We start from the raw sequence: 22,571 nt of genomic DNA, 5'->3' as shown, positions 1-22,571 counted from the left end.
CTAATCAGAATGCTGAAAGCTTTGGGGTGGTGGGAGAGAAGACTGGAAGAGAAAACAACCAGAGAAAGGATATATTTTCTCAGTTTATTAATTTCTCAGGGTCAAACTAATCACTTAGGAGAGATGGGCCTGGAAGGACCCTTGGCAGTGTTCATGGGTACTTCCATAAAGCAGCCTAACCTGAAAGACTGAACCAGAGGGGTGTAAAGTAACACACTGTTCCTGATGGAAAGAACAAATGAAAAGTAGCATAGCAATGAATGTTCCTGGTAAGTAGAGGACCGATATGTACAATCACTAATATAAGACAAACATGTTGAAATCATAGACAACTTGCTAAGTACTTAGCAAATAGAGATAAAACTGATTGGACTAACACTGTGATACATGGGTTGGAATCTAAATCTACAGAGGATGATTCTAAAACTATCATCTTAACTCTGATTGCTAATGTCTTGTGTGTTATAAGGGGGTGAGGGATAAATTGTAACGTGATGAATTATTTTTACTTACTAAGGATGTGGGCATGACAATGAGCTAATCACATGACATGGCAACTACAGAAACAAGGATTTATGGTCATGAGAAATTCACTTGGAAAATTTCTGGAAAAAATTTTAAGGTCATTATTTTTCCATGCTCAGCCAAGAGTTGGTCTTTCTTGTATGCAAATCTCTAACCTGTAGCCAGAGAACCATTTATTTAGATATATTACTAGAGCTATCCTAGATATAAGCCTGCCTGAATGTCAGATTATGAAAGAGGGAGGCAAGATTATATAAGGCAATGTATCCCACAAACAGTAGCACAGTGGTTTGGCTGAATGTTCAGTGAATGTTACAGGTACGCTACATCCCAAGAAAACTCTTCAGTGTCACACTGTTAGTATGAGGAGCATTTTGAACCACCCACTTAGCTCCCTGGATAATAAAAGATAAATACTAGACCAGGCATGGTGGCACATGCCTTTAATCTCAGCACTTGGGAGGCAGAGGTTCCATCACCATGAGTTCGAGGCCACCCTGAGACTACATAGTGAAATCCAGGTGAGCTTGGGCTACAGTGAGACCCTACCTTGAAGCAAAAAAAAAAAAAAAAAAAGATAAATACTGAACGATTTATATGGGCAGTAATTAATAGAGCCAAAAGAAAACATAGCAAAACAATATAAACAGGGTTTGCAAGTGGGTCACCTACATACATTCAGTTATATAATTATGTCTCTATAAAATTAGTTTGCTTTGAAATTCTATGTTTAAACATTTAAATACCTCTTCTCAAAGGAGTCTGCAGATTTCACCTGGCTGCTTAATTCATCCAAAGCACCAGAAAACTTAAGAATATCTGGAAAGAAACAGCTTTTTAAAATACTGATGGATACCCACTTTAAAGCCAATCTGTAGCCATTACCAATGGCAATCCATCCTCTCCTGAGTTGTTATAATGTGGGGAGTAAAAATATAACTATCATGAAGTTTTTACTGCTGGTGTTTTCAAAATCCCAGAAACTACATGGAGCTGTGGTTAACTGGCGTTGACCGCCTAAAACAAAGCTAAAACAAAAATACCTACCTGTTCTACTAACATCAGTCAGGGTCTACACTCTAGACTACATATAGATTAACAATCATTCTTAGATAAGGTACTTCAAATAATTAGCATCTTGTTTGATTGGGTCTTACATATATTTCTAAATAGTTGTGTAATCTTCAATACATGAATATTAAAGAACATCACTATCAGACAGTCTATTGCATTCCCTTCTTTCTGAGAAAGTGCAGCATATGAACTTGCACATGCAAACAGAGATAGAGAGTACAGATGATCTCTCCTCATCCTTATCCAAAATGGTACAAAATAATTGAACACAGCTCAATCAAAATGGAACATAATCCATAGGTAATTCATCTTTTCCATGTAATGTGTTAAAATAATGTAGTAACTGAATATTCTTGACATTTTCAGAATTAACATCATAATAAATTCGAATACACACTTTCAGAAGAAATTGAGATAATAATGATTTCCCTTTATCAAACATTTCTCAATAACTTTCTTTGACTTAAAGATAAAACTAAGTAATTGTGTATAATATTTACTCAACCAAATAATAGCTACAGATTATGAGCAAAGTCAGAGACATAAAAAAAGTACATATTGGTCGAGAGTTTAGTATTTAAAATACTACATTTTATGTATATCAATGTGATAAAATGCATTTGGATTCAAAATTCAAGGTGTTTTTATAAATTTGAATGAATCAGAACTACTCAGGCCTGTAAATAAATTTACTTCTGGCTTCTCCATTGTCTTTTAAGCCTTTGTGAATACCAGACGAGGTTTATAACAGATGAATTTTCTAACTTTCAGTGCTTTAGGAGTTAAGTTTGCAATGTAAAATAACTTAAACATTTAAAAATTCAGCATATAATTAATTGTCAGTTAAAATTTACTTTATTAACATTTGGTAAATATTTTTGTTAATAGTAAAATATTCACTTTTGAAATATTATTTAAGAAAGTTTTAACTTTCCCACCTCAGTGTTATAAGGATAAGTTAGGAAAGATGACAATATTTGGTTTGATACCACTGCTTTATGCTTTGTTTCTATTCTGTTTTTTAGAAATATTATCATTTCAAAAAAGTTTAAGTGTTCCTAAGAGTCAATGAATCACAAAGAAAGAATAAAAAGGAAAGTAATCTTTGCAGGTGGGCTTAAAGATGACGAGGAAGGATAGTGTGTTAGTGTCTCAAGTTTTCAAATTTGTGACTCCTATCTTGAGAAACAGAAAGAGGATTAAATAGAAGATAAATAGGATTTTTCTATTAGGTTCTGTATAGTTTTGAGTCTTTTATTTTTAATTAACTTATTGATTTATGAGAGAAAGAGAAAGAAGGAGAGAAAAGGGCAGATAGAGAGAGAGAGAATGGGCATGCCAGGGCCTCCAGCCACTGCAAACAAACTCCAGATGGATGCACCATTTTGTACATCCAGCTTATGTGGATACTGGGGAATCAAACCTGGGTCCTTAGGCTTCAAAGGCAAATGCCATAACCACTAAGCGATCTATCCAGCACCTAGTCCTGCATTTTTGACTTCACCTACTTTGGTTGGCTAGTGATCTATTAGTGAGAGGACCTAAAGAGTGTTGTGAAAGAACATGGGGTAAAGGTGAACTGCTGAGGCATAAAGTCCTAAGGCCATAGACTGTGTTATAAAATAAATGTGAATCAAAAACTGTCTCCATGTTAGGACCATGTTCTTAAAGATACTTCCAGCCAATCAATAATGGAATGAAAATTTGAAGCAATATATTGTTAGGGACAGTACCAGAAGAGATTGTATAATATAATTATCAAATCAATTATGTAATAAATGATTGCAAAAAAATATTTTTATTTCAAAATAAATTAGCTACTATTTCAAAATGTGATTTGGTTTTATGATTGTAATAAACTTAGAAATATATGGTTCTAGTTTTTAATGTCTGGTAAAAATTTGTAGGTAGTAGTATTTAATTGACAATATAAGCTTTTATCTATTTGATATTAAAAGTACTGTAACTAAAAATTCAATGTGCAAATATTCTAAAGTACCATTTCTAGTTATGTTTTAAATATTTGACAATGCTATGAATCAAACCTAGGGCTTTTTACATGAGAGACAAGAACAATATCCCTGAACTACATTCCTAGCCTTATCTTTTGAGACAGAGTCTCACCATATAGCTTAGTCTGGCCTAAATTCATGACCCTTCTGTCTCTGCCTCACCAACATTAAGACTATAGGCATGTGATCCCAAGCCCTATAGCTTAATCCCCCAATTTTTCTTTCAAATTCCATTCTTGGGAAATTCTAATGGCACTACATCATAAATAAGAAAAGATCAACACTTGAAGTGTATAAATTTGAGGAAAGTAATAAAATAATGTAAAATCACACAAGAACACACCAAGTCATTTTTTCCTAAAGTTTAATTTTAACTAATAAATTGTAAGTAATGAATGCAATGCCTATCTGTCTTTGCTTATTTTCAACACATAAACTATATTTTGTAACTTGCAAGTGACATTCTTTTGACCATGTTGTTGTCTTCACTCCTTTCTGGGGACTCTTAATTTTTAAATGTTTTTCTTCCAGTCCATTCTGAATAGTTTTGGCTAAATCTGGTTTGGCTAAAGAACCATCCTAGCACAGTAATGTTTCAACTTGCAAGGAAGAACACCCTTATTAAGCTGGTAGAACTCCACCAACTGAATGAGATCTGTGAACCTTGTGTGGCCATCGTCCAGAGTGTGGAACATTTCTCCATCATCTTCCACCTGTAAGAGAAGCAACAAACTAGTTAAAAATTTTTAAAGGTGAGGATAAGCAATCTGGATGGACAATCATATTCCACTGCATATTATGTCTTCATTAGCTGAAATGGACAAGCTTATAAAAGTAAGGATAATGAAAAGAACATTGTGACATATTCAGTTATTTTTTATAGCATCACTTGCATTTAATAGAAATGTAGGCCTGGATAGATGGTTCGGTGGTGAAAGGTACGTGCTTACTAGGCCTACTAGCCTAGGGATCAATTCCTGAGCTACCCAAATAAAGCCAGATAGACATTTGATTGCAACAGCGAGACACACACACACACCACATGTAAATAAATACATTAATAATGATAAAAGAAGTATCATTTTTGTTTAAATGGCATGTTTCTTTAACTTCTAGTCTTTGGATATCCTGTCGTTAAGATAACACAACTATTGTGGATCAGTAAACAGTGAGAAACTTGGACTACTTAGTATGAAAATAAAATGTCTACTTAGCGTTGATTTAGCTGCCGCTGCTTTTCCCCCATTGAAGCTTCATGGTATGAATTACTCATCCTTGGGGGGAGGGGTCAATGTCCTCATAATCAGAGCCATGAGAAGATGCTTTCCATGGCCCCTGCTAATGCCACCAAAAAGTAAACTCAAAAGAAGGCCCTAGCCAGTTAGCAACCATACAGGGCACCTTCCTCGTGTACCTGCATCTAGTCCTCCCCACATGCGTCAGTGTACATGCTTTATATCACACACCCGTGTGCACACAGGCATGTGAAAGCAGTAGTAACAGAAATATGACAGCAAGTTTTGCTGTTTTTTTTTTTTTAATGTTCTTGGAATAATTAAAATGTCCACGCATTGTAAGGCAGTGTGTTTCACTTCATGGTGGTTAAAAATAATCAACAAAGCCGGGCGTGGTGGCACACGCCTTTAATCCCAGCACTTGGGAGGCAGAGGTAGGAGGATTGCCATGATGAGTTCAAGGCCACCCTGAGATGACAGAGTTAATTTCAGGACAGCCTGGACCAGAGTGAGACCCTACCTCAAAAAAAAAAAAAAAAAAAAAAGAAACCAGAGATATAAACTGCAAAGGGAAACGGTTTTAAAATATTGATTTAAAAGAATTGTTAGTAGCATGGTAGCATTCAGTAGTAAGATTCTTTAGTGGCCTTTAACAATAGGTGGCATGAGGTCTATACAATATTGCTAAATCATATTTTGTGGAAAAGGGTAAATTTAATTTTTACAATTCCTATATTTCTTATATTAATTCAGGCTCATAAAACCATTTCTGCCAAACTTAACTCTAGTCAAAGTACAAGCTCCCAAATTATATTTAATAAAAGGAACAAAAGAAAACCAAAGTTTCCTAAAGTGTATGCATTAAGGTCATGTCTAATATACGAATGTGAAATCACAATTACTTACCAGTATAATTTGAAAGTGCTTTATTTTTTGTCCATGACTCATTGAAAGTACAAAAGTTTTGGGGTTACTCTGACTATCCCGTACCAAGAAAACTCTAAAGAGAGAAAGGGATTTCAATATATTTCTATATTTACTTATAGATTTCTTGGAAATTGCCTGTGAATCTAGAAAGTACATTCATAGGAGTGCTATAGCCACAGTCTCCTTTACTATGTAATCAATAGTTATGTTATAAATTTATTAAACCATCATTATACTAGTGCAATATGATAGGATAAATATACACTTCTTCATCAGATTGTTTACTCCCAATAACCAGCTAAATGCTATAGTGCTATCAACAATTGGTGCTGGGCTAGTGAGATGGCTTAGCAGTTAAGTGCTTGTCTATGAAGCCTAAGGATCACTGTTCCAGACTCAATTCCCCAGGACCCACATAAGCCAGATGCACAAGGTGGCACATATGTCTGGAGTTCGTTTCCAGTGGTTGGAGGCCCTGGCATGCCCATTTTCTCTCTCTGTGTCTGTCTCTTTCTCTCTCCACCTGTCTGCCACTCTCAAATAAATAAATAAATAACTTAAAAATTAATAAGTAGTACTATATCCTTATGCCACTAGCAAATTTGGCACTCATCACAAAGAATCAGGTACCGGAACACTGTTATCTTAAGTGATGAATCATGAAAGGAGATAATTATTTAGAACAAAATGTTTGTTACCCATACGCTACCATGAACCTTCCTTCTCTGGAGTCTAGTTTCTACTGCTACATATGTAGCAGATGGCAATAAATTTAATATATTCTTTTAAAGATCCTCATTCTCAAAATTGCTTATTAAATATTTAAGTGAAAATGTTTTAAGTAAAAAAGGAAAGAAAGAAAGAAAACACACCCCCCCATCCCCGCCAAGAAAACATGCACGTTGGCCTTGAAAAATATAGCATGAAACTCTCTATAATGTCAGGCTAGAGACACAAGATGTGCACTAATGTAGTAAGTTTAAAAGACTGCCAGGCAAGGACACTTATTTATGGGCAGTACTTTGCAAAACCAGCTCTGTATTGATTATTGGAAATTACACTGTGTAAATGTCCCCACTGGTGGCTCCCATGCTAAACCCCCTGTGCCTGGCAAAGGGGCAGCCATAGTGAGGCTCCACAGATGTTTGACCAGATTCATCTATTTCATCTGTGCTATGTGAGGTTCTGGACATTACATCACTGAGAAGTGGGAACATAAGCTGTAATTTTCTTCCCTCTCCTCAGTAGATCAGTACTACCACCTAGTGGACCACTTGACACCATCATGCCTTTCCAAATAAATACCAATAAAACATATGAAACATATGTATGTACTTACTCTTTATGCAGTATTTCATTCAACTGACAAATATTAGGCTCGAAAGTAAAGGGAAGTTTACTCTTTCAAAACATTCAAATAATTCTTCATGATTTACTCTTTTCTTGGTCTGATCTGACTTTAACTCTATGGCACATTCAAATTTATATCCAGAAGTATATGTTCCACACAGAGAAGCATAATAACATCTTTTCTTACTTAGAGTCTGATGAAGTGCTGGCTTGCTAATAATAACCTTCCACATTAGGATGCATTTTAATCCAAATGTCAGTACTAAATCATATCAAAGCCTCCTCCTCATCTTTCTCAAGCCACCCTTTGCAGATTAAAAAAAAACCCCTCATCACCACTTGTTTAAATTGATACTGGCTTCATTTCTCATCCATTTCTCATCAATACAGTCTCTTTCATTTGTTCTGAACTTGGGAAGGGAATCTAGATAGGACTATCTACCGTAAGTAGCTGAAACACTGAGTAACATGAGCAGACAAGCCTTCAGATTATAAACATCTCATAATTCATAATGGTACTCCAGGGTACCCCACTAAAAACAATAGGTGATATCATCAAAAATACTCTCTTATAAGGATTATATTACTTTAGAGAAATGGCAGTGGTGATATAAACAGGAGAAAAGAAAAAAATTAAGGCAAGTATTTGAAATAGTGAGTAAAATCATTTTTTAAAATTTTTTGTTACTTTTTATTTATTTATTTGAGAGTGACAGAGAGAGAAAGAGGCAGATAGAAAGAGAAAGAGAGGAGAAAGAGAGGATGGGTGTGCCAGGGCCTCCAGCCACTGCAAAGGAACTCCAGACGTGTGCTCCCCCTTGTGCATCTGGCTAACGTGGGTCCTGGAAAATCGAGCCTCGAACCGGGTCCTTAGGCTTCACAGGCAAGTGCTTAACTGCTAAGCCATCTCTCCAGCCCAAAAGCTTTTTTTTCTTTTTTTTTGTAATACACTCATACCTAAGAAATACAATGTGTAGGATAATGTGAGGTAAAATGCCATAAAAACATTTAGGTTATATTCCTTTGTACATTGATATCTAAGATGCTAAATTTGACACAAAATGAATAATATGAGTGGTCATTGGTCAAGACCAAAGTATATGTTATGTGGGGCTGGAGAGATGACTTAGCAGTTAAGGCACTTGTCTGAAAAGCCAAAGGACCCAGGTTCAATTTCCCAGCACCCACATAAAATCAGATGCACAAGGTGGCACATGCATCTGGAGTTTGTCTGTAGTGGCCAGAGGCCCTGGCACACCCATTCTCTCTGCCCCACCTTAAATAAATAAAAATAAAATATTTTAAAAGAAGATGTATAAAACAATACTAAACATAACTTGTATACTCAGTATTATATAGATATTGCTAGAATACAGTGATAACTACTTATTTATGGTAAGTGAAAATTAAAAACCCTAAGTATGTGTTCAATAATTATTACCTATAAGAGAGATTCTAATCACTGCACTCAAAACCAAAGGCCCCAAACATACCCATCCACAGGTCCTTGCTGAGTAATCAGTCTCTGAGCTTCATCTCTGGAAATTCTGTGGTGAAACCATGGCTGGGATCGATGGATAGCTGGAGGAGGAAAATGGATGGATAAAAAGGTTTCTTCAGCATGACCACATTTTCATTGTATGCACTTTCCACCCTGGCCCCTTTGTCACTACACATGAAGGCACACCTGTCTTATCTACTCCGCACCTAAGTGACAAAGGCTGTGTAAGAGACGTACCCATGTTTGAGGCAGAGCTCTGTGAGGATGTGGTAGGGCTCCCATGAGTGCCCAGGCGTAAACAACCTTTTTTCTGAGGAAGAAAGAGGGGGAAAAAAATCTCAACTTCTTGAGCAAAACACCCAAATCATAACTATTTTGAAAAGAAATGAAACTTAGTACCCTCCAAGCGAGCCCTTCCTCAACTGCAACCGAAAGGGCTTCCGTAGGATTGTCTATGACTCTGCTCTTCTGACCAGAGAAGTCCATCGCTACCAGGGAGTTCTCTGATATACTTCTCTGGAAAACAAAAACAGTTAAACCATGGATGCTTCTTTGAACTTATCTACTGATTTTTTTTTAATTTTTAATTTTAATTTTTTTTTTACCATAGACTTCCACTTTAACTGGGATCCCAGAAGTGGCTGCCAGGAAATTAAAATGTTAAAATATATATCCAGTATAAAATGCTGCTATGATTTGGGTCAAATAAATTATCTGGCTATTTGTTAAGATAATTAAGTTAAATGCTAAATGAAGAGATTTGGTAAATTGTGGAGGGAAAACATGTCTTTTTCCTACAGCAAACCTATCTCTTCATATTTTCTTGCAAATTGGCAAAAACCCAATTGAGAAATGTCTAAATCTCTGGATACAAATATTAATTTGTCCAGAAGTTATCTGTCTATTAATCTTTAAGATTCATTCATTACCAATTAAATGTGAAGTACACCCACTTATTTTATCTTTTATTCATTTATTTATTTACTTGACAGAAAGAAAGAGAGATCGAGAATGGATGTGCCAAGGCCTCTAGCCACTGAAAATGACAGATGCATGTGCCACCTTGCGCATGGCCTTATGTGGATCCTGGGGAAATGAACCTGGGTCCTTTGGCTTTGCAGACAAATGCCTTAACTGCTAAGCCATCCTTCCAGCCCTGAAATCGCTCTTATAAGGTTCAAGGTATATGAAATATATAACAGCATATATCTTATATAACTTAGTTATTTTATAACTTAGATTACTATTTATGATACAGAAAACTTGAATATGTATTTGTGAAGCTTATCACATAAACATTGATCTTAGAAAAGTAAATTTGATGGAATGATAATGTAGATAGCTTTGTAATATTAAAATATCTAAGATTAACTAACATAGGAACACTTTGTCATCTGGGAAGGAGATATATGACCAAAGTAAAACTACAAAAATTAGAATGGACAGCAGAAATCATACAAAATCAAGACAACTTTATATGTGACAACTTTATATGTGGCTTGAGAAAGATGATGAGGTTTTGATATGATTTAGTACTGACATTTGGATAAAAATGCATCCTAATGTGAAAGGTTATTATTAGCAAGTCAGCATTTCATCATTGTATTTACTAAGTACTTCTAATTTTCATATTCTCTGAAATGAAAATAGCATACCCAAAAACTTAGTACTAGAATTTATTTTTCTTTGGGGCTTTGTTTAGTAGCCATCTCTTGATAAGTATGCCATCCTGGCCTAGAGAAATGGCTCAGTGGTTAAAGGTGCTTCTTTGCAGAGCCTGACAGTCTAGGTTCAATTCCCCAGTACCCAGCTAAAGCCAGACTCACAAAGTGTTGCATATGTGTGGAGTTCAACTGCACTGGCAGGAGATATATGGCTTCCCCATATTCATTCTCTCTCTCTCTCATAAAAATAAACATTTTTAAAAATAGAGTAAAATATAAGTATGTCACCCTCCAAGTCAAAATAGAGACAAGTGTCATTAAAAACCTCTATTCAAGCATCTTACTCATTTTATAAGACATTTATAAAAGGAAAAAAGACATAAAAATGGAAATTATTTGTTGTTCTTCACTAAGTACTAGAATAGCAAAGCAGAAAGTGGAATCAGAATAGCAAAGTCCAAGTCAAGCTACACGTGAGAACAAGCGGTGCAGCATTTCTCCATGTAGATTTAATGGTGACTCACTTGACTAAACAGGCTAAAGTTTATCCATGGAAAAAATAGGGTTCTTTTATTACTGCATCACACACCCCAGTTTATTAGTATCTGGGTTTTTTTTCTCTAGGAAACATCTGATCATGATTCCCCCCCCCCCGCAACCACAGTCTTATTACAGTTAGTCTATATGTCTAGAGACTCGGCATGCAATCTTCCATTTGTTAAAGGAGTCTTTATAAACGACAGCTGCTCTTTCCAGACAGATGCTGTGTCTCTAATCTCTTTTTGCTGTCACACCTCAGTTTGCCCTTCTCACCCTGTGATCTTCTGTGCCGGGCTGTGCACCCGTCGGATATGCTTTAGCTCTGCCAACATTAATGAAAAGCGTCCACCTGCCCAAACCACAGAATAACGAGCCTCGATCCTAATGATAGCTCGATCCTTATGATATCTCCACCTCCACATGCCAAGATGGCTTCTGTACTCTCAACTTCCTGATAACATAGAGAGACTGTTAGGAAAGAAAGATAACCACAATCAGTGCTCCCTTCCTTTCCCCTTCCTTTCCAGACAGCAGGCCAGGATGTAAAATAAGCTCCTATGTTCCATAATTACTTGGCAAATGAAGCGACTACCACACAAATAAACAGTGTTTCATCTGCTGGGTAACCACACTAAGAGAAAACAGTAACATAGCAAATGTTTCCCACTGAATGGCAGGTGGTGGATGAAATATTAATAGTTTACCTTTGGTTGACAAAGAAATAGCAGTCGGACAAACCCAAAAAGGTCATTTTCAGCTTGATTTCGCTCAGATAGGAAGGAAAGAAATGCTGATAACATTCTGAATTGGTTATATTTTTCCAATGCTTGTCCCTCTTTTCTAGCTCATTCTTAAATAATGAACAGGTCACCTCCCACCAAAAAAAAAAAAAAAAAAAAAGTTCATGATTGCAACATTCTCCCTTCCCCTACCCCCTAAGAAACGAGTCTGGGAATACCTGGGATTTTCCAAGCCATACATTGAAATCAGTTCCTCTATGCTAACTGAGGTTTGCATGTGCTTATCAGGAAGTTTAGCAGCAGGGTGACTAGTACCCACACTGCTAACGCCTTTGAAAGACCTGGATAAATTTGCAGCTCAATCATCAGCAAGAGGGCTCAGAATTTGCCCCTTATAGCTCTCTGTGCTTCCCACAGAGCCTCAGGGCTACAGAGATGAAATGGAGCCTAGACTAAGCCTTGACCCCTCATTTTACACCACAGGAAACCAGTGACTCCACCATAGTCATACAGACAACTTGTGGTAAAAGCAGTAGCTGACATGCTGGATCCTGCCTCAGCTTCTTTTATAGACCAGAGTAGAGGTCCAGTGAAGAAACTATGGAATGCCTAGCATAGGTCAAGAGATTAGGACAAAAAGAACTTGAGTGGATTCTGCTCCCCCATCTCCTCTGTCCAGCCAGAACCACATAAACAGGTATACCTTTGATGGAATCCTTAGGGTTTTTTTTTTTTTCCTATAAAGAACCAGACATACTTGACTTCCTGAAATGCTTGCCAAACATTCTCATTTCAAAGGCATATGTGCTTTCATAGCTATGATGCTCATATGGCACAGTTTGGTATTTTTCTTCATTTCCTCCTCTAAATGAACATGTAAAAATGAATAGTGACATCATCCCAACTTGTCGATGAGGTTTCTTTAACACAGCACTGAATGAAAAGCAGTAAAGGCAGAGAAGGGGCACTGGTGCCTCTTACATCACTGATGCTGCTCCAGCTATCTGGACAAGTGGGATGCTCTGTCAACACCAAAGCACATCCTACATCTTCTCATTGTCTTGTACACAAATTGTAAGCAGCACAGATAAAATCCATAAATGTTCCTCTTTCTGATCATAACAACTCCCAGTTAGAACAGGTTCTTCCCACCTGAACTTCTCCTTCAGCCCATATTTCCAGCCAGATTCACTAATAAACTGTTCCTTCCTATACACAATTTTGAATAAGTGAAACCACTCCAACCAAAACACACACTGCTGGACCAACAGCTTGCTCAGCTTCAATGGGAAAGGCTCACAGTAATACCACACTTGCACATTTATAACAGTAATGAGAATGGAAGGTACTTTGTTTATAATACGTTTCCTATGATTAAAAGGACACTAAACAGTAATTGTCTCAAAATGCTTGGCTGCTGTGAGCACGTTCATCCTAATAACTTCAGACTAAAAGAAATTTGGAGGGATTTAGGAAAGGATTAAGATAATAAAATTCATTACTCTTTTTATATACATATGGATTGAAAGATAAAAATAAGCTGACAAACTGCAAAAAAAAAAATCACCTTAAAGAGACTGCCTTTATAAAAATTCATTACATTTCTTAGTTTCTTATTTGAAGGCTTAAAAGTAATCTGATACAAAGATGAAAAGTTATTCTTCTATAACTTAAAGGAACATAGCTACAAAATTAGAGTTTCCTTCCATATAGTTTATCAGTCTTCATAATCAACACCATTTCATGCCTCATTCCTAGACCTGGGCATTTCATCTGCTACATGACATGTGGGATAAATGCACCATCCTTGGTCATAGCCATGAAGAGCATATTTTTAACCTAAGTGGAAATGCAAGTTTAAAAATGTACATTAGCTGATTTGTACCATAGGCACATGCATCCAAATTTCCAATGTGCTGAATATTAAGGAGTGCAGAAAAAATAGCAGAACATAAACTTGAAGTTCAGAAATAAATGTCTAGTGTTAATGCTCAGAAAATTAAAATTAGGTGCTTAAGAAGGAAAAAGACGTGTCTTGTGTGTCTGCAAATGAATATCCACATTTCAGTTAGTGAAAATCTGAGAAATAGTGCTAGAGCTAATGTAATGCATGACCTATATTTGGCTTGTAATTTTTGGGTTTCCTGTAAAGTACCCTGGTTTTAAAGACGTAGAATTTAAAGAAAATTATTGTTAGAAAGTCAAAATGCAAAAGAACCCACATGTATATAGTATAGCTCTGAAAGTTCCAAATTTTAGGAACAATATTAAAATAGGTATATAGCCCCATAATTAAATCCAGTAATTATGAAAGTATAGTCCATAATGTCCAGAAAAATCCTATGCAAATTATCTTATAAAGAGCTAATCTTCAAATCTCCTAATGGGTCGAGGCTTGCTCATATAATTCATTCAAATCTTTTTAAAAAACAACAATGTACAATGTTATATTCTTTAATTCAAGATGTCATGTATAATTATGGGATTATTTTTACTATGGAGTTACAATATGTAAAACAAAAGAACAAAAACTCCAATACAACATTCTATGAAAATACAGCATTCTATTTTAAAAGGTTCTCAAATGTTACTTAACCTTACTAAAAGCAAACAATGTAAATGTATCATAGTCTAATTTTATAGTACAATATAATAATGAATTAATATAAAATATAAATTCAAAAATGTGGTCCTTACCATGGGTGACATATTCTGGGAACTGCGGCCACTTCTTCCTTGATATGGATGCATATAATTCTGGTATAGCTGCATGCCATACTACAGAATAAACAGACAAAACCATGATCTCAGAACTTAGCTACACCAATAAGTCATGAAAAAATCAATGTTTCATCAGTGATGTATTATCAATACAAAATAATATAACATTTCCTTAAAACAACTAAGCATCCAAAGGTTTGAGTACCTTACAATGGTACATTTAAAAAGATTATGTTGTTTTCTTGGGCCCACAGATTAGACCTCAGCTAAGCAGTGCAAAGCTCTGGAAGTGACATTTCTACTCATTTCACTTACCACCAAATTGTATTATAACCATTTTGAGTGGTATACCACCTAGTAATAAGAAAGATAGCTTTGGGCTGGAGGAATAGCTTAGCAGTTAAGGCATTTGCCTGCAAGGCCAAAGGATCCAGGTTCAATTCCTCAGGACCCACATTAGCCAGATGCACAAGGGGCACACGCGTCTGGAGTTTGTTTGCAGTGGCTGGAGGCCCTGAAGCACCCATTCTCAATCTCTCTCTCCCTCTTTCTCTGTCAAATAAATAAATAAATAAGAATTAAATATTGTTTTTAATAAAGAAAGATAGTTTTTTTTAAAAAAAGTGATGCTTTTGAAAGACCCAGAAACTAAATTAACGCCATGAAGGGATTCAGTAAGGTGCTGCCCTGGCTGGGCCTAACTTTCAGGTTTTCCATTTAGGCAGAAGGCAACCGCCCTGAGATATGGTTAGGGAAGGTGCCCACCCAAAGGCCAGAGTCACCCCCTAGCCTAGACATGCCCAGGATATGCCTGAGGCCTGTCCATTCTGCTCTTTCTGCCCCAGCCAATCACAATGAAGACAACCTCATCTGCCTGGGGTTCCCCTAGCTCCCACCTCCGCCTTGCCCCCAACCTTGCCCACTGAAATCACAAGCCAATCAGAAAAATACTGTTTAAATCAACCAATCATGTTCCCCTCCCCTTCTATGTTCAAATCCCAATAAAAACCCTACCCTCTCCCTATTTGGGGCCCTTGTATGGAACCACTGCGCTGGTGAAGTCAAGGGACCGAGCTTAAGCCCGAATATTAAAACATGCTCCTTGTCCTTGCATACGTGTTTGGTTCTCCTTGGTGGTCACTGGGGGTGCCAAGAACTGGTCATAACATTTGGGGGCTCATCTGGGATGGATACCCTCAGAGATGACTGCTGAGGACCACCAACACGTGGAGCTCAGGTCGCTGGCTGGTGCGTGTGCTTCTGTGTTTCTGTGTTTTGTCTCCTGAAAACCTGTCCTTCATTCCTTTGTTCATTAGAAAATTGTGATTGGTGGACACGCCCCTGGAGGCCACTCTGTTTGGAAGGTGGGTCCTGGGTGCCCCAGGCCTGCCAGGAGGGGTTTCATCCCCCCATTTTTAGAGACAATGCGGGTCACTACCACAGAACGGTGAGATGCCATGGTCTCATTCGGTTTTGTGGTAGCTGGCCACCTTGTTCAGACAGGTCCTGGGTGCCCCAGGCCCACCCAGAGGGGATTTCATTCCCCTATCTGTAGAGACAATGTGAGAGGCTATTGTCTCAGTTTGTAGTCACTGGCCAGGTGAATTTTTTTTTTTTTCTGTCTCTCTTTTTTTTTTTCCTCCTTTTCTTTGTTGGAATTACTAATTATGAGCCTGGACAAATGGGACAGATGCAGACTACCCTGCTTTCTTTACTGACTGACCACTTCCAGGACTTTAAAATTAGGGCCTCTTGGAGTCACAGCATTCCCTCTTCGGGTTATGGGGCCCCCAGACCAAGATGATTGTCAACAATTGCTACAGATTCTCTTTACTACAGAGGAAAGAGAGAAGCCAGACTGAAACCCAGAAATTTGTTCGGGGCACTGATGGGAACCCCACCAATAATCAGGCTATCATTGATACCTTCTTCCCTTTGACTAGAGCAGACTGGGATTTCAACACAGCAGCAGGTAAGGGGGGAATTAACTCTCCCAGAGGGAGGCAGGCTCATTTTAGGAAAAAGTCGTCCAGGATATTTCTGGATTTCTAGGCATCCATGTGGACCCACATAGCTATCTGACTATGAAATTAAAAGCTCAGGAAAAAATTTCCCCTTTAAGGAGCAAAACTACAAGCCAGCTTTGAAAGTGCTCCAAAGCGGCTTGGGTCAGAGTCAGGTGGCAGACAGACAATGGCACCTGCAGTCTTCTTGGCCATTACCACCACGCGTACTAGACGGACCCCTGGGGAGTGCCGGGAGTAGGGCAGGGCTCATCTAAGGTGTATACAAGCCCCGCCCAGCTGCAACAGCACACTGAAAAGTGGTGGAAAAAAAAATGTGTCAACTTTGTCACATGATATCATAATAGTTATTGAATTTATGTTCTATGTCAATTTAACTTTCATAAAGGATTATTAAAAACAACAGAATTCTCTCTAAAGTGGTAACTTATAATTTGTCAGATATTTTAAAAAGTTGTAAAGTGCTTAAAAAAAGAAAGCAGCTGACCTGACTTCTAGGCCAGCCTGCCTCAAGATAGCAACAATATTTGCCTTAGTTTGGTGTCTTATTGGTATTAATGACATAAAATTGTCTTTAGACTACTCACTTGTTAGTGAGTAATAAGATTAATTAATTTGGTGTAGTGTTTAACAATAGTCTTATAAGAAAGGTGGTTAATAATGGGATAAGATAAATTGATTAAAGAAACTAGAAAGAAATTTTTCAGTGTTGGGACATAGAATGCTCATTAAAAATGCTTTTTGAGTGGTACTTAGATGTTAAAGTATGTGAATAAAGATGTGTGTGTGTAGAAAAGAATTTTCAGACTAAACCTAAATACCATGCCTAAAGTTAAGAGATTTTTTCAACTGTTTACCAACTCTTAAGGATACTCTAAGAGTTTTATATAGAGACACAGTCTTAATTTATCTTACATTAGACACAGGTGATGCCTATGTTAGGTGGGTCACAAAGTCATAAGTACAGATGTAATTGGAGGTCTAGCCAGGTTAAACATAGACAAGAGTCTATCACTTTGTGTTTTGAAAATGGGTAAATTTTCTATGTAAAAATAACCTCAGAATAGGATAAGGAATGTCAGGATGCTTATCTCTCTGCTCTGCAATTTCATTTTGCTCTTGCTTTCCAACATATGCTACTTAAATTCATGGAAAGCTGGACTCTGAAAAAAATGGGTGGAAACTGAGTCAAGGTATTTGATAAGGTTACAAACTCCTTACATAAGACAAGCATCAGACTTACCTAATGTGTATATCAGGGGAAGGGCCCCTTCATTGAAACATTTAATTGGATTAAATATAATGTTTATATGATGCCAAGGTTTTAATCAGTGGAGAAAATGAGTCTTATGATAAGGCCTCACTCATTAACAGGTCACTGATGCTAATTTGTTATGATTTAAGGGTTATAAAACTGGCTTTAAGACTCTCTCAATAAAGTAGATTAGGTTCCTCTTTTCATCAAAGTTTTAACTATTCTAAAGATAAAGACTCACATAGAAATGGTTAATTTCCAAAGGTGAAATACTCATACCTAAAGATATTGTGACTTTAAAGATAGCTTCTGTATTATTTATGCTAATTCTATTGAATGGTCATAACTAGGTTTAATCACTTAGGTTTAAGTGATATAATTTCAGTAATAATAACTTTCATCTTCCTGGGATTTGTTGGGGTATCTTGCTTAAGCTTTATCAAATTTAAGTCATGGGTAAAACATAAAATTGTTTTATGTTAATAAAAATTTCTGTGGTACATAAAATCAATAGCTGTCAATTTTAAGCCAAAATCATTGGTTGTCATAAATGTTTTTTCTTTCAAAAAGATTTATCAAGGGTTATATTAGAATTTTGCTAGCTGTTTTGGTTTAAAAAAAAAAAATTCAAGCTCTGTGGTTCTGTTTCCAATGTTTTCTGGGTGATTTGTACCAACACAGATATCGGAACTAATCAAAGATGTTTTCGAACACAGGTGCTAATACTTTATACCATCTTACTTGTCCTTTTCTGACAATTTCTAGATTAAATGAGTTAGTCTGTAAATCAATTGGTACTGTTTTTAAGACTGATAGCAGGTTCTGCCTATATTTATAAATGTTAGATATTTAAAATGTGAATTGTGCCTACTTTCTATGCCTCATGTATAAATAAGGCTAATGCTGCCATAGTACAACTAAAATTTTAAAGATAGGACAAAATAATTTTAGAAGCTTTGCACCATTCTTTAACTAAGTCTATTCCAGTAATCAAATATGCTGTATATGTACATACATCCAGGCTGGTGTAACTTCCTTTCTAAGTGTGTTAGTTACCCACATAGAAGCCAAAGCCAATTGGAATCATCGGAGCAAGAGGTACCAATATTTTGGCCTGTGCTCCCAGCTCATGAGGCCACTGGAGATGATGGAACACTTCTACACTGACCCCCTGGTAAGTCACCTGTCTTCCTGAGCAAGGAGGAGATGGAGACCCAAACAAAATTGGTGTACAGTCTGAGACAGGAGAGTCACAATTGAGGAGCAATCAGTCCTCCTGACTTCCCAAAATGGAAAACTACTTGGCCAGCATGGCCTTGACTCATCCTAACAGAAGACACCAGTACCAGTAAACTATGGGGCTACTTCAGTGTCCCTAAAGTCTCTTTTGAGAGCCATTAGTGACCCCCAAATCTAATCCTTAATTAAATGTGGTTATCTGCATGGTCTTAAACACTCAGAGAGAAATATATAACCAAAGATAAAAAAATACCTTACATATATAAATGGCCTATTAAGTAACACAAGAGCTCTCCAAGAGGGGAAACAAACATTAAGACATCTTTTCACCATAGTTTTAATTCTATAATTAAAAAGAAAATAGAGATGTTCAAAGGGTTATTTTCAAATCTAAAGTATGTAAATATGTAAAATATATAAATAATACGAGAGACTGGGTGCCACAAGACACTGGAACCCCGCTGGAAGGGACCCTACATCTTCATCCTGACCACACCTACCACTGTGAAAATGGACGGAATTGCCACTTGGACCATCAGCCACAATGAAAATGTAGCACCCCACTCAAGCTTCAACTCAAATGCTCCTGATCCTGACTGTGTTCCTAACTGTATGTATTGTGGCAGCTACTCTCCACCAAGTTTATAATCTGACCTGGCTAATAACCAACACTGCCAGGGGGGAAATTCTTGCCCCACAGGGAATCTGGTTTCTTGATTTGATCTTCGACCTCCATCAACTAGTGGGTGACTCATGGGACTCTGGTGAATCAGGAAATTTCTTATTTCTATGTATGCCCTGGGCACTTAGGGAAAGCAAGAATCAAAAGGGGCTGTGGGGGACCTAAAGCCTTCTACTGTGCTGGCTGGCAATGTGTGTCAACCGGAAGGGTATATTGAAACCCACCTACTAAGGGGGACTATGTGTGGCCTGAAGGGAAAAATGTTTTTATATCAACCATGATTAAGTCATTCCCCATGGTTAACTCTGCTGTCTGCTTTAGCAGGGCCATTACTTTTATTTTTGTTACTAATCACAATAGGACCTTGCATTATTCATAGATTAGTTGCTTCTATTAGCTAATGCATTAATACAGTACAGCTTATGGTTTTAATTAAACTCCACTCACTTAACTCAATTGGGATCCAAGATTGGCTCCTCATGGTAAAAAGAGAGGGGGGGAATGAAAGACCCAGAAACTAAATTAATGCCATGAAGGGATTCAGTAAGGTGCTGCCCTGGCTGGGCCTAACTTTCAGGTTTTCCATTTAGGCAGAAGGCAACCGCCCTGAGATATGGTTAGGGAAGGTGCCCACCCAAAGGCCGGAGTCACCCCCTAGCCTAGACATGCCCAGGCCTGTCCATTCTGCTCTTTCTGCCCCAGCCAATCACAATGAAGACTACCTCATCTGCCTGGGGTTCCCCTAGCTCTCACCTCTGCCCTGCCCCCAACCTTGCCCACTGAAATCCCAAGCCAATCAGAAAAATACTGTTTAAATCAACCAATCATGTTCCCCTCCCCTTCTTCTATGTTCAAATCCCACTAAAAACCCTACCTGCCCACTACTCACGGCCCTTGTATGGAACCACTGTGCTGGTGAAGTCAAGGGACCGAGCTTAAGCCCGAATATTAAAACATGCTCCTTGTCCTTGCATACTTGTTTGGTTCTCCTTGGTGGTCACTGGGGGTGCCGAGAACTGGGCATAACACTTTATCTTACAAAGATTCTGAAAATCGTACACATATCCTAAGCAAAATGGTAAAATTCACTGTTGCATTGTTAACTGAGTGTTGAAGTGCTTTCTGTCTTTAGTTCTATGAGGAAAATCCTTGGCACAATATTTTATAAATATTCTTATGGCATTAATTTTTGGCTTTGAAGACCAATGTGGAAAACTGAGCTGATTTCAGAGAGTTTCAGTTTACCTAAGACAAATGGTGATGTGACTTTACTTCAGAAGGCAGTCTCAAAGAGAATGAGCTGGAAAACCACAATGTAGTTCAGGATTATTATTGGCTGATTAGTTTTGGAAAGTTGAATCCCACTGGCCACGAGCAAAACTGCTCTGGAGACATCCCCACCTGCAGTGGACTGAATATGAATGTAAATCCCCCAGAGCCTCAGGAATTTTTGAAGATTAAACTTCAGAACAAGGCCTGGCAGCACATGCCTTTAATCCCAGCACTCGGGAGGCAGAGGTAGGAGGATCATCATGAGTTCCAGGTCAGCCTGAGCTACAGTTGAGACCCTATCTCAGAAAACCAAAAATAAAAAATAAATAAATTTCATACTTAAGTCTCCAGCAGCCTTGAAGAGGTGTCACTGGAGGCATATACTTTAGTCCGTTCCTAAGGTATAGAAAGGGCGAGTTTGACCTCTGGCTGTTGTTTGCTGGCTGCCTAGTGGTGTCTCTCTGCTATGGATCCATGGAAGTGAGCCAGATTCTTCTGGCACTGATGGCATTTCTCTTGGATTCTGTAAGCCTGAAATCCCTTTACTCCCATTAGCACTTTTTGCTGGATGTCTGCCCCAGTGATGAAAGGTAACTGCAACGAAAAAAATGGTACTAAAAGGCAGGGTGCTGCTAGAAACCTGACTGTGGCTTTTGGCCTTTTGGAACTGGTTTAAAGGAGGAATGTGGAAGGATTTCAAACCATGGTCTGAGAGATGGATTACACTGCTAAAGGCAGTTGCATGTATCATTCTGGCCAGAGTTGAAAGGCTTGAATGTTGTAAGAACTATGAGCTGTGAGGTATGACTTAGGAGACAAGAAAGCACTCTGTAGACTGCTAGAAGCAATTTGTGTGAGAGCCTTGCTGTACTCTGCCTGTTTGTATGCTGAGAACTTGTGCAGGGTTGTGTTGCATAGAAATGAACTGGTGTGAGGAGATAGATATGACAAAGAAAGAAATGAAAACTTGATATTAAAGACCACAGCTCAGTTGAGATGCAATTGTTTGAAAGATTATAATTATTGGGATTAGGTCAGATGTTCTGGACTGGGACAGCAGGAAGAATCTTGACTCTTTTGAAAGTAGGGGGCCTGAATGCTAGAGGAATGTCCTGCTTTGCAAAGTTGGCTTTATTGGAGTACTTTATGGGATTTACTGGACTAACTGGCAGCCCATGTGGTACTATGGGAGTAAAACAAATGCAGGAAAGAGGGCTATTGGAGTTACAATGCAGTTTGTGGGTTTTCTTTTTTTTGGCAATATTCATGGGTGACAAAAGTCAAGGTTGTTTAATGTCCCTGAGTGGGGGTCCACTGGAGCTGTAAGAATGAACCATGGGTTGCAGTGGAGACCCCCTAGGAGGTTTTGATATTCTGGGACTATGGAACACTTGTAAAGAAGAGCTGCTGGCTTGGGATAGATTGTTCCCTGGGCCTGTATGCAGCCCAGATGGAGGGGTGAAACTAGAACTACAGAGACTTACTGGTTAGAAATGTCAGATATGGAGCTATGGAACTTGATGCTGATCCTGTTTGTTTTAGATCTTGTATTAGTTCAATATTTTCTTGTTATGCTCAGTGCCATCTTTTGAAGTGTGAATGTATATTCTATGACACTTGTTAGGTCGAAATGGGCTTCCCCAAAGGGAGTCACCAAAAGAAAAACAGGGTGGCTACAGGGAGATATAAGGAAATGGATCATTCACATTCATCAAGAATGGGTTCCCCAAGAGCAGGATTTGCCACCCCTCCTTATCTCTCACCAGGTCACTCCTGGCCTCTCCATATGGCTAATGTAAAAGAACAGCAA

The 22,571-nt window shown here is 37.9% G+C and overlaps 1 protein-coding gene across 2 annotated transcripts in view; it reads right to left on the bottom strand.

The window, feature by feature from the left end:
• Positions 1-3,958: 3,958 nt before the first annotated feature.
• Positions 3,959-22,571, bottom strand: part of Grb14 (growth factor receptor bound protein 14) — a 139,174-nt gene continuing 120,561 nt past the window's right edge. For both annotated transcript variants that reach the window (XM_045147443.1, XM_045147444.1), the window contains 6 exons: positions 14,266-14,346; positions 9,024-9,140; positions 8,862-8,934; positions 8,617-8,704; positions 5,753-5,846; positions 3,959-4,324 (listed from right to left, as the gene is read on the bottom strand). In XM_045147443.1, coding sequence (XP_045003378.1) covers positions 4,178-4,324; positions 5,753-5,846; positions 8,617-8,704; positions 8,862-8,934; positions 9,024-9,140; positions 14,266-14,346 — 600 coding nt within the window. In that variant the 3' untranslated portion in view covers positions 3,959-4,177. The remainder of the gene's footprint in view (positions 4,325-5,752; positions 5,847-8,616; positions 8,705-8,861; positions 8,935-9,023; positions 9,141-14,265; positions 14,347-22,571) is intronic.

The sequence above is a fragment of the Jaculus jaculus genome, chromosome 4, assembly GCF_020740685.1.
Source record: "Jaculus jaculus isolate mJacJac1 chromosome 4, mJacJac1.mat.Y.cur, whole genome shotgun sequence".
Lineage (NCBI taxonomy): Eukaryota > Metazoa > Chordata > Mammalia > Rodentia > Dipodidae > Jaculus > Jaculus jaculus.
Note: the sequence above shows the minus strand (reverse complement) of the source record. Positions and strands in the feature narration are given on the sequence as shown.